Source organism: Passer domesticus, chromosome 3, assembly GCF_036417665.1.
Source record: "Passer domesticus isolate bPasDom1 chromosome 3, bPasDom1.hap1, whole genome shotgun sequence".
Lineage (NCBI taxonomy): Eukaryota > Metazoa > Chordata > Aves > Passeriformes > Passeridae > Passer > Passer domesticus.
In genome coordinates, this window is record NC_087476.1 from 7,679,179 (window position 1) to 7,696,035 (window position 16,857).

Below are 16,857 nucleotides of genomic sequence, written 5' to 3' on the forward strand. Positions count from 1 at the left end.
CTGTTTACAATGCTTACACAAGCAATCAAATCAAGACTGGCTAGAGAAAGAGAAAATCTAATAAAAACTAAAGTACATAATGGTTTTCCACCATTTATCTTAAACAGTTTGTTCTCAAACTATTTTCTCAAACACCTTTTTTAGGTCTGGAAAAAAAAAATAAACAGCTCTCCTACAGAGTTGGTATACCCTATACATAATATATATAGGTGGGTAATGCAATAGATAAGTGGGAATGTAAATATAGTAGATAAGGAATTTAAAATACCATGATTTTTTAGCCTCAACTTTTCTAGAAGCTCGCTTTGTGCTCTGGACACAGCATTTCCCATCTGAATGTCCCTGTCTTTTAAAGGGGAGTAAACAAAAAAATCCCTTTTCCTTTTCCAAAACAATTTATGAATGAAGTGAGTAGCTCTTTGATCAGATTCAGCTTTCTAAGTTGTCCACAGGGGACTACTGATGGCAGTTCTTCATGACTGTATCAACTCCGAATTTGCATTTGACTCATACGCATTTAAAACTCCCACACCCTCAGCCAGGGATTGCAAAAAATATTGAAAATGAGATGAGCTTTATAGCTGATTTCACAAAGAACAAGTTTTAATGGCACAGGGAAGGATCATTTTGTAATGAGGCATTTCCTCTCTTCCAATGACTTTTGGACATCTCTTCCCACAGTTACAGGTCCTGGAGTCCTCAGTGTTAAGACATGAAAGGTCAGGACTCTTGACTTCCAAGCAGGAAAAGGCAGGACATGACAAAATGGGCACAGTCAGATGACAGCCCTCAGCTGTGCTGTGCAGGAGCACTGCCCACTGACCTAAGCAAGAATCTGAACCTGTCCCTGCTATTTGTTTGACTGAAGATGAGTTGCAAATGAAGAAGAAATTCAAAGGACAGAATAAACTGAAAGCTGTCAGTGGGGCTGTCTGCACTCTCCAAAATCTCCCCTGACAGAGTGGGACAGACATAGCCATAGTTTTCCAGAGTTGTTGCCAGCTGGCCACTGAGAGACACAAGGGTGTGGGGAGCTAGTCACCCAGGCAGAGTGACAGAGGAGCAGCTCCTGCTCTCAGTGGAGAGACACTGCCAGAGAGTGACCTCAAGCACAAGCCAAGGTCAGGTGTTTCAGTATGACACTGCAGAAAAGTGTTTGTCTCTGTGAATGGAGCCCTACAGAGAAGGATTTGGAGGCACTGGTGGAGGAACAGCTGGACATGACCTGTTAATATGTGCTTTTAACCCAGAAACCAAGCACACCCTGATCAGAAGTGTGGCCAGCAGGTCAAGGGAGGTGATTTTCTCACTCCCCTGCTCTCATGAGATCCTCACCTGCATGCAGTACTGCATCCAGTTCTTTAGTCCCCTGCACAGGAAAGACATTGGGCCTGTTACAGCGGATCCAGAGGACATCTGAGGAGATCACAAAAAATGTCAGAGGGCTGGAGCACCTCTCCTATGGAGATAGGCTGAGAGAGCTGGGGTTGTTCAGCCTGGAGAAGAAAAAGCTCCAAGGACACCTTACTGTGTAAGTTTCAATACTTAAAATTTTCAAAACATGAAATACTTAAAGTTTCAATACATTAAAAAGACCGAGACGTTTTACCAAGGCCTGTAGTGACAAGATGAAGGGCAGCAGTTTATAGTGAATGAGGGCAGGTTTAGACTAGATGTAAGGAAGAAATTCTTCCCTGTGAGGGTGGTGAGGCACTGGCAGGGGCTGCCCAGAGAAACTGTGGATGCCCCACCCACACACTGGAAGGGTTCAAGGCCAGGTTGGATGGGACTTGGAGCAACCTGGTCTAGTGAAAGGTGTCCCTGTCCATGGCAGGGGGTTGGAAGTAGAGATCTTTAGGGTCCCTTCCAACCCATGATCCTATGATATAGATACAGAGTTGGCAGCAGCCTATGAATTTCAGAGTCAGATCCTCAATCTTCAAAACAAAATCTGTGGGAAAGGCTTTTTCAGCAAAATTGCAGCTTTTACCAATAAAATAATTTATTTCAGTTCTTCAGGCTGAAAATTGTACGTTCCAGTCTGAAAATGGAAACACTTGATGATGATGCCTCAGGAACTTGTCCACTGTGGCACCCAGCTTCTATTTTCTTTTATGTACTCTAGATATGGCTCCATTGCACTTCCAAAAGTATGAGGTGCTCCTGTCTTCTTGAAAATCCCTGCTTGTAGCAAAACCAGAAATATATCCACAGAAGAGAACAAAAATGTAAGTTCCTATAACTGGAATCCCTATATAGTATCTTAGTGTAATTTCCAAACAACTACATGTTTGGTTTGTGTTTGGGTTGGTTTTTTTCTAACACAGTGTAAACAATTTCAACACAAATCTATACTTTCAAAGTTGCAACAGCAACAACTTCAACATGTTAGGAAGTAACAAAATATATTTTCACTTTGGTCATTAAAAACTAGATAAAGTCAATGCATCTGGGAGTGTCTTTTTTTTTTGTAGCAATCATCAACTGGAAAATGAACTAATCAGGTGTTAGGTCTCTTCTGCTCTACAGCAGGAAAATACATTCAAAAAACAAGAGAAAAAAAGTAACTGAGAAAAAAAAGTAAAAGACAATCTTGCTAAATCAAGGTTGTCACATCATTAAATGTTCAAAGGGAAGTGAATTAGAGGAGGAAAAGACAACTAAGAACCAAATAACTATGCAGGATTAAGTGAAAAAGATCTGGAAGGAGTAACCACGCTTGGGATATCATAAGAAGAGACAGAGGGAGATCTACAAATCAAATGTACCTCACAACCACTGCTGTAACCCTGAGTTTTAGAAGTCCTAGCGTGTTGGATGGGAAAGAAAAGACTACACTGCCTAAGTACATGGACCTGCTGCCTTGACTACAAAGATCCTCTGGCTCTGCCTGATGACACCACAGCTACAACATTTAAGATCCTTCACACTGAGTGATGTGCAAGGGAGTACAAACTTCTGCAGGCAGCAGTCTTGTGGAAAAAAAAAAGTTAAGAAAGATTTACAATGCCCTTGAGTAAGTAAAGCTAAATAATATGTCTCAGTTGAGAGATGCTGCTTTCAATATAAAGTCCCCCCCACCCCCTGGCCCTGGTTCAGCAAGACTCAGCAGAACTCCTGCCAACGCCGAGCTGCTGCTTCCCCCGGCAGAGCGCGCGTCCTCCGAGGCCGCCGGCTCAGCTGCTTCCCAGAGCCAAAAACGGGGACCATGTGAGCTCCTTGGCAATGTCCTCCCCAGGGATCTCCCACACACATCCCTGCAGCACTTGGACCAGCACAGAGTGCTGGAGATCACAAGCCTGCAGAGGTCTCTGGCTGCACAGCATCTGCTCAGGTAATGCACCTGTCGGGGATTACACACATCCCTGCCATGGATGGCACCATGTGCTGTCCAATTAAGAAAATCTTCCCCCTTCCACACTCCCTGCCTAGCTCAGCTGCCTGACCTAGGAACCGTATTAAGCTCTTTATCTAATCAATAGAAAGAGAGGCATATCCACAATCCAACTATTTAGGTAACCCAAGGTAACTAAGCTCTCCATTTAGACTTCTTAATTAGGTAAATACAGTGATGTCAGTTCTATTTTGTCAATAAAGGGAGACAAGCCTATCACTGGTGCCAGCTGATAAGAGCTTCTCTTTGGCTGATGTAGGATTATTTGTACATTTTACACGATCAAATACTATTCATTGCACAGTTTTTTCAACAATTCTTTGATTTTTGGCTGCATAAATTACTAGAAAATGATGTAATTCTTGTAAGCACCTGGAATTCTAATGATCAAGAATTGATGCAAATCTTTCAGGTCTAAGTCCTAAATACAGGTATGAGCTGTAAGCAGGGAACACTGTAATCACTGAAAATAAGTGGAAAGAGGTTCTAGAAAAAAATACCTCGTTTGAAAAAGCAATCTAATTTTCTAAATTGGCACTTTTTTGGATCATCTCTGAGCTTTTAAAAACTTGATGAACAGAGGCTATTAGTTCTCTGGTACTGTAGATAATCTGCTTTGTGAGCTTTTTAAAAAAATACCTTTAAATCCACTTCCTCGAGGCTTTTGTGAGGTAGGAGTAGGAAGTTTAATTATTCACTAGCAGCTTCATTTCTGTGCACAACAGGAAGAGAGAATGATGCTACAATCCCACCATGAAAGGAAATCCTGCATAGGTTAGCAAGTGTTCCAAAATCGAAGCTAGCAGTCACCAAATCATTCAGCACATCTCATGCTGACAGAGAAGTCTCTGTCAGGGGAGAAAGTGCCAGTGTATGCTATCTTGAAGAAATCTATGTATAATCTTCCTTACTCTGCAAGAATGAAACTCATCATGACTTCTTCCCAAATGAATATAAGATAGTGTTCATGGGCAATCCTGAAGCCTTCCCTTTCTTTGCCCAGAGCATTTAAGCAGCAGTCCGAACAACACCTCAGTGCCATGGGGAGCACCCTTAAGGGGAGAAACTTCCAATTCTTAGTCAAACCAAGGCTTCACAGCTGAGGCTGCCAATAAGAACACTGTTGAAATAGTTCAAGGTCCTTTTCTGATTCACTTACCCACATTAAATAACATCTAACACAAGTGATTTCAGTGAAACCAATGGGCACCTTACACAGCAACACAGCAAAGAAGGAGCAACTGGGAAACTTGGGGCTGCAGCTCATTACTGATCCTTTTCCATCAGGCAACAATTTGGTCTGCTCAGTTTAAACTCACTCTGCTGCTGAACCTGCTACTTTTTCTCTTAGAAATCTCTGAACCTTTTTATTCATCAAATCACTTTTTCACATCAATAGCCTCTTACAGTGAGTCCCACTGTACTTGCAAACATTAATTGCATGACAATTTTGGGAGGCACAGTCTCTTTCTCCATCAAATTTACAAAATGAAAGAGCAAGTAATATACCGACATCAGTCACTAAGCTGGCAGCAAAACGTGTAGGATAAATCTCTTCTGCTCAGACTTTTGCTTCTGGAGTCTGACCACTATTATCACTATCAGGCCAAAGTCACTGCTAAAATACTTCCAGGGATAACTAATCTATAATTAAATAAGCAAAGATGACAATTTTTATCTCTTTGCTGACAGAGTTTAAGATTTGCAGATTGTTTCTAAGGGCCAGCAGAAGACCACATTCCTCAAGGAGGACTAAAACTGTTTTTTGCAGTTATGATCCATCAAAGAAAAAAGATGTTTCTAAGTGCTTAGCTGCCATCAAGATCTCCACAGCAGTAAAAAGCTTTCATACTTTCAAACCAGGGCATTAAATAAAAAAATACAAAAAATTGGCAGTCCCCAAGAGATGGACAGACATCACACTCCTCTGGTATATTGTATCTTGGGAACAGCTTGATTAAAGAATTAAATTCCTTCTAGGTAAGCAAGATTTAGCTGGCTTTAAATCAAGGTTCAATTATAATGTCTGTTACAATACAATTCTTATTAATGATAGTTCTAATTGCAGTGTTCACTATCCTCTTCCAAACCCAGCTAGACAGCCTCCTGGAGACAAAGAATTTTGATTAAATGCCTTACTTAGTTCAATTTTCCTCTCAGCTACACATGCAGAGCTCCAACTTGTAGCATACAGATGTTTCTGAAAGTGGGACCAGAGAAATAACATCCTCCTGTACTCACCTGGCACAAATGCTGGCACAAGGCTGATGTTCATCCAGTCACGCTCAGAGACAAACAGATGACACTCTGTAAAGTCACTCTGAATTTATCTTAGCCTTTGTGAGAGTACGTCACTATAGACAAATCTCTGGCTATTACCACAGACACTTAAAGCTGAGTTGATTTTGATCCAAGAAAAATAGGCAGATCTTTTTGGCAAGGATTATTTCAAGAGAATTGCATTACATTTCTATTGTGTTAAATGGAAAATAGTGTTTTTAATCATGATAAATCAAGCATATTCTGTGAATTACTGTTCATTTATATCTATGCAGTATGCTTTTATTATATAAAGAGCTTTCAACTTCACAGACATAACCATAATTCTCAACACTACACCACTGCCAAAGCTAAAGAAACAATATAAAGTAATTCTGGCAATATATGGGAAAAGAAGATGATACAAATTTGTCCTCAGACCACTAGGAAAAGAACAATTAATCATTTGTTCTGCTTTAAATAAAACCCTGCTTCCTAAACCAGAATGAATTTGTACAGCTCAGCTGCAGCAAATGGAGTAGTACTCATTTATTTCAATGTGGAATTTCACTTCATGCATTAAAAAAAAAAAAAAAAAAAAAAAAAAAAAAAAAAAAAAAAAAAAAAATCAACTTCTTAGTATATAAATATTGAAGTGGAGAGGGAGGTGCTGGGCTCTTCCCCCTGTGATTCAGGACATGTGGGAATGGTTCCAGGCTACTCCAGGGGAAGCTTAGACTGGACATCAGGCAGCATTCCTTCACTGAGTGGGGGGCCCACCACCAGAGAAGTGGTCAATCCCCCAAACCAGTCAGTGTATGAGAGGACTGGGACAATTACCTTCAAAACATCTTTTAACTTTTGGTCACCTCTGATGTTGTCAGGCATTTGGAAGAGATGATCATTTTAGGTCATTTCCAACTGAAGTATTCTACTCTCTTGGAAATCTATTTAGTGCAATTTTGGGGCAATAGTCCTAGCCTAAAAAGTCTATGAAAAATCTTCTGAGAAAAGTCCAGTTTAATAAATAACTAATTATTTACTGTGGTTTTATAGTTTCACTCAAATAACTCAGTTCCAGCACACTAGAAACACTGGTTATCATCCGTTCCTTAAAAAAGTAATTGCATTATAATCAGAGTTTTACAGGTGGCCAAGGAGAAAGATGAAGAGGTTAAGAATTCAGCTCTGCCACAAGCTACATGGGACAAGAGAATGTCAACTCTGAATAACTTGGGGAAAAAAAGTTATGCCCTCTCACTGTCATGAGCAGATTTAGATTCAGTACACACAAAGCTGGTGTGAAGGCACATCATCCTCCAGCAGGAGGGCTGGGAATGGGATTCAGCTTCCTGGAGTGCAGATTTTAGCTCACAGTCTCCAGACAGAGCATATTTCTCCTCAGTGAAGGTTTTGTTGAGGGGCATTTCTAACTGAAAGTCACGTTTTGTATCATGTTCATAAATCTTCGAAAATTCTACACTGCTGATTCCCATTGACAGAGTCAACAAATTTAAATTGCAGGAATCAAAACTGCAGAAAATGCCTTAATTCCTTTTATGCACTCCAGGATTAATTAGTTTGCTTGTACTACTGTCAGTGGTCCAATGTAACCTGAAGACCCAATCAAGATTAGGTCACCATTACAACAGGCATGAAGAAGGAGGCAGTTCGTATCTCAAACTGCCTGCAATCTCTCTACAGGAGGCAGACAAAGTACAACTATCATTTTGCAGATGGAAAACAGAAGGAGTAAGCAGATTGCCAAAGGCTTTGAGAAGCTTGCTCCAGGAAATCTGTGACAAAAAACATGACATAAACCAGTGCTGCTGCAAATGCATTTCAGTGCCAGTGCTCTGCCTTATCTATTAATCCCATTACAGCAATATTGTGTTAGGTAACTTTTGAGGTTAAACATGGATGCTGGATGCTAAGAAGAAATTATTATATTTGTTACATTTGTTAACAAATATAACATAACATTTTGTTAACGAAAATAAGCATACAGGAACCTGACCACATTTTTCCATCATATACTAAGACTGGGACTTGGTTTCATGTTCTATCACAGTCCCCCTATCTAATCTTCTACAATTATCTGGACATCTATTTGTGTACTTAAATCAGTCTGTGCAAAGCTGAAAAATTAGCAGGTGATTTACAGGACCAAAGTTAGGCACTAAGGCATGTTATGAAAGGGCAGTTAGGTACTTCTGAAGGGTAATCCAAAAATCCTGCTCTAATTGTAAAGCAGCAGAGAATTACTCCTAAGGGGAAAAAAAAATAATTAAAAACAATCTCCTTAAACAAAGAGGTCCTTTCTAAATTGCTCCCTGGTGAGGTTGCACCTTAACTCCTGCTGCCACTGGAACTGAGGTCTGTTCCTTAAGGCACCACAATGCTCTTGGGAATCACACACCATGACATACCCTGAGATTATGCATCCAGTTGATCAAGGAGAGAAAAAGGAAAAGCTGCCACATGTAACAGCCTAATAGTTGGAGTGCTGACAGCAGAAGTGTAAAACTCAGTCACAGTTCTCCTTCATCTTGAGGAGATTCCAGTTCTCACTTCCCACTCCTCCAGAACATGTAGGGTTGTCAGACTAGAAACTACCCTGCTGAATCTCTACCTTGGTGATGAAGCATAAAATCCTGGAGGACAAGCAGGCAGAGCTCTAAAGCTCTGCCAAACATCTGGTGTCCCAGTCTTTGGTCCTCTCTGGACTTTTCCTACATGAACCACCAGGACAAATCATACAGAAAGCTTACTCCTAAAAAATGGAGGTTGCTGTGGGCCTTTTACTCCTGCAGTGACAGCAGTCCCTTCCTGTCCACACTCTCTGCCATCACTCCCCATCACATGGTAAATGCATGCCTGTGAGAGCAAAGGCAAGAGGCGAAATAAAACACTACAGAGCCCACAGCCCATTCCTCACTGGACTCTCCTGAAGATTCATAACTTGCTCTGGCAGAAGAGAACCCATTTTAGCCTCTCCTCTCCTTTGAGACAGGAATAATTAGTGGGCAGGCAATGTTTTTTCTATGCATGCACAAGAAACCAGGACCAACCATGCTTGTGCTGAGGAGCTGTATCACCACAGTGTGTGTTGGTGTGAGAGCAGATGGGTCACTGCAAGAAGTTACATGGCCTGCCCAGCTGGCACCACCACATGGGAAAATCTTAGGATTAACAAAAAGGTATTGAATTAATCCCCAAAGGCAGGGATTGCACTACATCTCCTTCCATATCCCTGCATGAGTGCCTGCAACAAATACTCACCCTCTTGCCTGCTCCTTTCCTTGCCCATGGCTTCTGCATTCTTCACTACTCAGTGTCCAAATTAAACTGGAAAGAGTAGGAAATTTCAGCTCTCTTCTCCCCAGGAATGTAATGGTTGAAGTTCAGGATGTGGCAGGCAGAGTTATGACCCTCTTCTATTGCAAGAGCCAGCTGGGGATAGGTTTGCCATGTCTGAAACAACTCTTCAGTTATTACACACCAAGTGGGCTCCCACAGGCTGTGGTTTTGGCTCTCTGCTCTGCTTGATCTTGGATTCAGAGCTATGCTCCAAGCACTCCAGTGAGGTCAGGCTTCTCCAAACAATCTCTGGATCCTGATAGAGTCAGTCAGTGCATGGTTCCCCCACCTCCCATAACACAACACCTCCTCACAGGTATCTGTGCCCAGCCTCAGAGTGCCACACTGGCTGAATATGGAGATCACTTGAGAGTTATACATGCTAAACAGTATTAAGCAGCCCTGAAAAGCAGCATTTCTGGATCTGTCTTAGCTTTTCCTAGCTCCCATTTTAGGTGCCAAGGCAGAGGTTCTGCATTTCTCTGCAGACTTCCCTCTAACTCAGCTATACAATTCCTAAAGCAGCACTCAGAGGAGTGTGGTGAGGATAAGTATTAAGCATATTGAATAAATAAGACAGAGATCATTCTAAGATAATTACCAGGCATATCCGGAATCTCATCAGTACAAAAAGAAACTGTACTGGATCCAGATAAAACTGTTTTAAACTAAAATTCAACACCTACATGTCATACTACCCACATGCTTTATAGATCACTGGAAGGAAACACTTTATCCACTAACCCTGGGCTCAACTTAAAAACATCATCACCAAAGACTGCTGGCACCAGCAGTGGAACTGAGGTGATGAGTTTCCTCTGATATCTGTTCTAATCTGGGAAGGTAAGAGAGGTTGCACAGCACCAGCAGCAAGATATATGGAGAAAGCACAGTTTACACTACAGATTGATTTAATGAGTTTTATAAAGTCTTTTATGTCAAAGCCAGCTTACAACAGCCTCATCTAAGACACTATCTAATATCAACAGCAGTATGCAGCATCTTGTTATCTTTCACATTTACCATTCACACTCTCTGATGTTATCCAGAAAAAATGTGCTTTGTGGGAGCCACCAGGCTCAAATTTTTTTGCCTATTTCAGTTCTGACATTTAAATTTATCTTGAACTAACTAGGGGTGGGAGGTGACAATTTTATTTCATAAAACCTTTTGAAGTTTGGACAGGAAGAGAAACATCTTTCAGCATCTTCACAAAAATAATTTCAAAACATCTATTTTCATATCTAAGTTACAAAGAAAGGTCTGTAAGAGCTGAGACTGGAATGGGAGATCCATGTGTTTAACATCTTCTAAGTCAAACTAGAAATTCTCATTAAATCAAAATACTTTGAATATATAAATGTATAAATGGGAGCTTAAACCCAGATAACCTGCACCCCAAGCCAGTGCACTAACTCCCATATAACCTTCTGAATGGTGGTATTATTGAAATTATATAAAAGGTTCATTGAAAATACAAACAGGTTTACTTCATTAGTCATGTTTATTGGAAAATGTTCCCATCTTGCTCCAGTTGTAAGAATCAAATACAAAGCTAAATGAAAGCAACAGTTACCAGAGAGAACTTTCCTATCATCCTGAACACTAGAGGAAAACATTACCTCACTATCTAGGTCCAGATCAGGAGCTTCAATCCCTACATAATGCATGTTGTCTTCTTAAGGAAAATATCTCAAAAAATGGCAGCTGCTGAAGTGAACTTCCCAGTTGGAGATTCAGACTACAGAGACTTTTGCATCCCTTTTACAATTGACATAACTACATACAAAGTATAACACCATAAACTGATTTAAAGAACATTTTCTTCTTCAGCATAAGTAGCCCCATTACCCAGCTCACTGCTTAAGATGAACACAAGTCCATAAAGTAGGTGTTTAAATAGACCTGGTATTGATCTCTTCAATCTGGAATGAATTTTACTGCCAATACATGGACACATGCTTTTAAGATATATACAATCATTAATTGTCTGTGTCAAGACAAGAGGCTATAAAAATATGAACCCAGCATTTTGACTGTTTCATGCTCAATTTCATTAGCTAATAAAATGCCTTAATGAATCAGGTCTGCAGCTTCTTCTGCAAAGCTCCCACCATTGAACACTCCCCATGGCAAATCTGCCAGCAGGCACATCTAGCTACTGTAGCCTGAACAGCTCAGCTAGAAGTGAAATAGGCAGGAAACCCACCCAAACATTATGCAATGGATTATGAGTGACAGAACAAAACAAAAAATACAACAGACATCTGAAATGGGAAATGACTCTTGATGTGAAGCAGTTGGTATTGAAGAACATCCAGAACATGCCTTACCTGTGTAGTGCACCACACACGTCTGACCCTTCTTTGGAAATGTCCGTCCTGTTAAAATTATAAAAGGTTAATCTTTTCTTTTCTCTGATTGACCAGGCTAGGCAAGTTTATCTTTTAAGAGGAAAATGCTGAACTGAGGTCTGGTATCAGCCATTTGGTTACATTAGGATACCGGAGACATCCACATGACAGCTCTAGGCATAAGTGGCTCCTCATACAACTTGGAGCACAAGTCTTACAAGGAGCAGCTGAGGGTGTTTGGCCTGGAGAAAAGGAGGCTCAGGGGGGACCTTATTGCCCTCTACAACTCCCTGACAGGAGGTTGTAGTGAAACAGGGATCAGTCTCTAATTCCAGACAAGTGGAAGCTAAAAATGAGGGGAAATGGCCTCAAGTTGCACCAGATTAGGTTTAGATTGGATATTAGGAAACATTTTTTCACAGAAAAGCTTATAAGGCATTGGGTTGTAAAACACTGACTGCCCAGGCAAGTGGTGGAGTCACAATCCTTTCAAGGGTTGAGAAAACACACTCATATGGCATCTGAAGACACGATTTAATGGTGAACATGGTGGTGGGGCTGGGTTGACAGTTGGACTTGATGATCTTAGAAGTCTCTTCCAACTTTAACAACTCCATGATATATTGTTATATATGTGTTACCAAATCACTAATATGCAAGACAGGAATGGGACCTGTCTTGCATATTTTTAGGGTAAAGGGTCCCAGTTTTAGGGTAAAGGGTCCCAGTTTGGCTGCTGTTTAGCTCTCAGACCAAGCAGTATTTTTCTTATATAACTCTCCCTATATATGTGTGCATTACATATGCATTTGCATTCTGTAAGTGCAAAAGGACAGTCAAAACTCCATGGATTATAACTTTTAATAATTCTCAGAATGTTTTTGCTATATTTTTTCAAATAAAGTCTCAGCCTGACATTGTGTGAAAATCCATTTGTATTCACATCTCTAATGACTTCCACTCAAGAAAGACAGCTCTGTGAGGGCATCTTTAATTAGCAGGGATGGGTTTTACAGAAATTTTCACAGACAAAAGCAGTTTAATTTTGTAGCATCAGGCAACAGTAAAGCAGTAGTACACTGAGTTATTTTAAGAGCCTGGTAGCTCCTCCTAAAATGTTCATACTGAAAGGAAAAAAAAGCTTAAATTATTTGCTTGACACGAAATGAAATTACCATTTCCATTTTACCTGTTCTAGGTACTGCTAAAGGTACTAAAAGCTAAGGGATGACTCTCAAGGCTCAATTAGATGCCAATGGTGTAGTAAAGATGCTAACCATGATTTCTCAAGTTTGGCCAGGGGAGTGCCCAGGTTCAGAAGAAATTAAAAGAATCAATTAGGTTAATTATTAAGGAACATCCTTGACAGAAAGCTAAATACTGGGGACTGAGTTAGGTTGCCCACAAAAGCTGTGGATGCCCCATCCCTTGAAATATTCAGTGTTGGGTTTGATGGGGCTTGGAGCAACCTGGTCTAATGGAACGTGTCCCTGCCCATGGCAGGGAGGTTGGAACAAGATGATCTCTAAAGTCCCTCCAACCAAACCATTCTATGATTCTATGAAACTGAGGCTCATCTTTTAGCTGGCTTTCTGTCTCTTTGGTCAGAATTAACATGATAACAAGTCCTGCATTACAGGGCACTTCACAGGGTATAAACCAGCAGGTAACACACAAGCTATGGCCTTGGGGTTCACATCCAAAACCACATGAGCAGTACAAGGCAGAGGGCAGGCTAATATGATGAACCCAGATTTACAACACAAAAATTGAGAGAGTGGTGCTTCCAAGTGCCACCTGAACACCTTGTTCATTGGCTTGGCTGGCTGGAATATCCCTAGCTGCACCTTGCACAAAATGCAGTACAGTAGGTGTCTGGTACGGTCACCATGGTATGCTAAAGTGGGATTCATCTCTTTTAAATTCACAGCCATTTAAACTATCGTATGCCAGTCTCCTGGGCTTCCTGTATTGACAGCAAAGAATTAGCAGTGCTTTGAGAGAAAGCCAGCCTGTCCAGAGAAAGGCAAGACAAATTATTCTCTGGAGATGGCCACAGAGAAAACCCAGAAGACTACTTTACACTAGCCAGCTAACCTGAGAGAAGTTATGTGAGATGAATCCTCCCTCCAGTAAAACAGGTATTATTAAAATGATCCACTATTATACAGAGATCTGAGAAAAGCAGTTTCAGACCTTATGGACACACACTCTGCTGTGTGAGTTTACCACCAGCAAAGCCAATGAAGCTACATAATTTTACATCAAAGCCAAATTAAAAGCAGAGATTCGCAAGACCACTGACTCACTGTGGCTTAAGACAGTGTTTAAAGTCAGCTGATTTTGATTAAGACTTGCAACCAAGAGAACTGATCCATACAGCCTTATTTGGAATCACATATTACTTACAATGACAGCCTTGATCTATTTAATAGATAGAAAATACTACTGTGAGGTAGTTCCAGCCTCCTTCCTACTCCCAACTCAGCACCACTACTTAGGTGGGTATAAGTATTCTTTTTTTACATCTGTGAAACCAAGAGAAGAATTCGATCTCTAGAGCTAAACAGCACAGAGGCAGGAGCCAATTTAAAAGCATATACAAAGAAAGGAAAGATACGGGGCCAAGAAACTTAATCTGCAATCAACTTGAACGAATTATTTATGGTTGTATATCAGCCAGTGATGAGTCTGGCCTATTATATAGCTACATATGTATGCTAGAAATTACATTCTCTTAAAAAAAAACCCAATAAACCCAAACAAAAAATCCCAAAACACAAGCACCTTACGGAATTATAATGCCAAGGGAGAGCAGAACACTGCGAATCAGCTCTCGAAAGCCAAGCGTGCGCCAAGGAGAGGTGACTGCCACCCGGGCTGCACATCAGCCCTCGCCAGCATCCCACGCTGGAGCGGGAGGCGGCGGTGCCTTGCCGGGGGATGCCGGCACGAACGCTCGGCAGCCCCGGCGAGGCCGGGCTCGGCACCGGGGAAAGTTTGGGCTCCCCGCCGGGGCCGTGCAGCTGTCAGCGGCTGCCACAGAAGCCCCGGCCCCTCGCCGCCCCCGCCGCCCCGGGCGGCCGCCCGGCCGCGCTCCGCCTCTCCCGCACCGGGGTTCGTGCCCGCGGGGCTGCGGGGGCGGCCGTGCCTCCCTCCCGCCTCCCCGCTCTGCCGCCGGCGGGGACGCGGCTCCCTCGCTCCCGGAGCCCCCAGGTGCCCCCGTCCCCGCGCCGCAGGGCTGCTCCCCGCACGGCCTCGTACCGTCTCCCGGAGAGATGGTCTCGATCTCCACCCCCATGGCGGCACCGGCTCGACTCAGCCCCGCTCCGCGGCGCGGCCGGACCCCCAGTGCGGGCAGTGCCCCTGGGCGGCCGCGGGCAGGGGCCGCCCCGGCTGCCCGTCAGCGCCCGCAGCCAATGCGGAGCAGGGGCGGGGAGCACGGGGAGGGGAGGGGAGGGGTCCGCCCGCCCCCGCTCCGAGCGCCCGGGGGCCGCGGGGACGAGGGGCGGCTTGCGGCGGGGTATCCCCGGCCGGCATCGCTCCCGCCCCGCGGCCGTGCGGAGGATGCTGCTGCCATCCCTCGGGCAGGGCTCGCTTTAGCGATGGTGCCCGCGGAGCGCTCCTCCGGGGGTCTCGCCGGTGTTTGCTCCCCGTGTGCCCGTGCGGAGTCCGAGCGGAGGGCTCGGGGCGTGTGCGGGAGCGGGGGGTACCGGGGGGTGCTGCTGCCGGCGCACCGGGCAGACAGGGAAAGCGAACTCCGCGCTTCAGACCATCCAGATACCAGGATGGGTGCGAGTGGAGGGTCGGCATTTCCCGTCACAAAGAGCCGTGGAGGAAGGCATCCGTGCTCGCACATTGTGTGCACGCTGAAGGGAATGGCCCCCCGATTCTGCTGGTGAACGGCAGCATCAGGGCAGTGGTACCCACCGCTGGTGACCCCGCACAGCAGCAGCGGCGGGTCTCCAGCAGGCTGGCAGTGACCTTGAGTTTCAGTGCAAAACAGTTTCTAAGTTCTTGTTCATATCCATGTATTAAATTGAAAAATCTATTTATGTATGGTGTTCCCATGATGTGAGATTACATATTCAACCTTGCTACAACTTCTTCTGGGGAGTGCACCTGAAATAGACTATTTCCTCATGCACTTACAGTGTATTTGAATCTCAGGAGTTTCCACTGCCTCTAAAGGAATACTTCTGTTTGCAGTTCTGTGTTTTCTGAGTTAAAAATGGAACCACAACATCATCAGTTTTTCAACTGAAAGAGCTGTCTGTATCCATCTAATTCCAACCTGCACTTCTCTGACATTGCTTTTTCAAGATTTATATCTTTTACAAACTGGGTTCTCTTCAGAAAAAAAAGATCTTCCTCTATAGGGAAAGTTGTCAGGATGACTGAACTGAGGAATTACGGTGCTGGTTTGTAACTGTGATAATGTGGCCCTTGCATGCATGCTCTGAGCTACACTGACCATCTCCACACAGCTTTTCACATTACTCTCATCAGACTGTTCGTTCACCTGAGTGCTCGACTGTATCTGTCTTTCCTTGTGGAAATACCTGAAATACCAGGGCTAGCTGCCTGAAGTCCCCCAAAAATGGGCAAGTGAGGAAAATCATGAGCTCACACGAGTTCAGAAGCAGCTCAGAAGCAGTAATGAGGGCTGAACATGGATTCCTTTCACCTGCCTCCCATTCCACTGAATTCTGCATCTGTTGGTAGCATGTACAGAATAAGCAGGCACTTACTGCAGTTTATCAGAGGAGGTCTGTAACAGTGGAAATTCTGAAAAGGGTTTCTTTTCCACTGCCAGTCTCAGAGTGTCATTTGATTTCTGATCAGTAGAAAGGTACTAAAAATGCATTTGAGAAATAGGAAAATGCCAGGTAGGAGGCGAGTGGCACAGAAGCATTAAGAACACATGAATATTGCTAATTCCAGAGGTGCCTCTGAGTCATTACAGAGCAAAAAGGACAGCACAAGAAAAGCTGAGTGCATAAGGGGAGTTATAAAGGGAAATTCTAAGTACATGGTGTCCTATTCACCCTCTTGACTTTACAAGAAAGGACTGCTTTCATCCAGGCTCCAGGTAGATGTCTGTGTCCTCTCAGATGATCAGAGCATCAGAAGGCATAAATCCAATGAACAAAAGCAAATGATTCTTTGCCTGGTTCACTTTAGCTTTTATAATTACATGTTTCCTTTGATCAGGCCACACATCTCTCCATGATGGGAGAGTAGCTGTTCTTGAGTTGTGTCTTGTGACAGGAGATGGGACCTAATCACATAATGGACGTAGTTTAGACAGGATCACAGAATATCTCCCTCACGTGTCATCACACTTGTAACAGGCCTTAAAGGCAGACCACGGAATCCTCAGGCAGACTGACAATCATAATAAAAAAGCAAAGACCACCAACAGCAAAATTTGGAAGTCACAAAATGGGATTAGGAGGGACCAAGCTGTGACCTAAGTCGAACGTGCTG

General features: G+C 43.2%; 1 protein-coding gene across 1 annotated transcript in view; it reads right to left on the reverse strand.

Annotated features, from left to right (window-relative positions):
* The window catches only part of FKBP1B (FKBP prolyl isomerase 1B), a 44,937-nt gene extending 30,148 nt beyond the window's left edge, over window positions 1-14,789 (reverse strand). The window contains exons 1-2 of the mRNA XM_064411781.1: window positions 14,632-14,789; window positions 11,347-11,394 (exon numbers count right to left, since the gene is read on the reverse strand). Of these exons, the coding sequence (XP_064267851.1) occupies window positions 11,347-11,394; window positions 14,632-14,668 (85 nt within the window). The 5' untranslated portion in view covers window positions 14,669-14,789. The remainder of the gene's footprint in view (window positions 1-11,346; window positions 11,395-14,631) is intronic.
* Window positions 14,790-16,857: the final 2,068 nt, after the last annotated feature.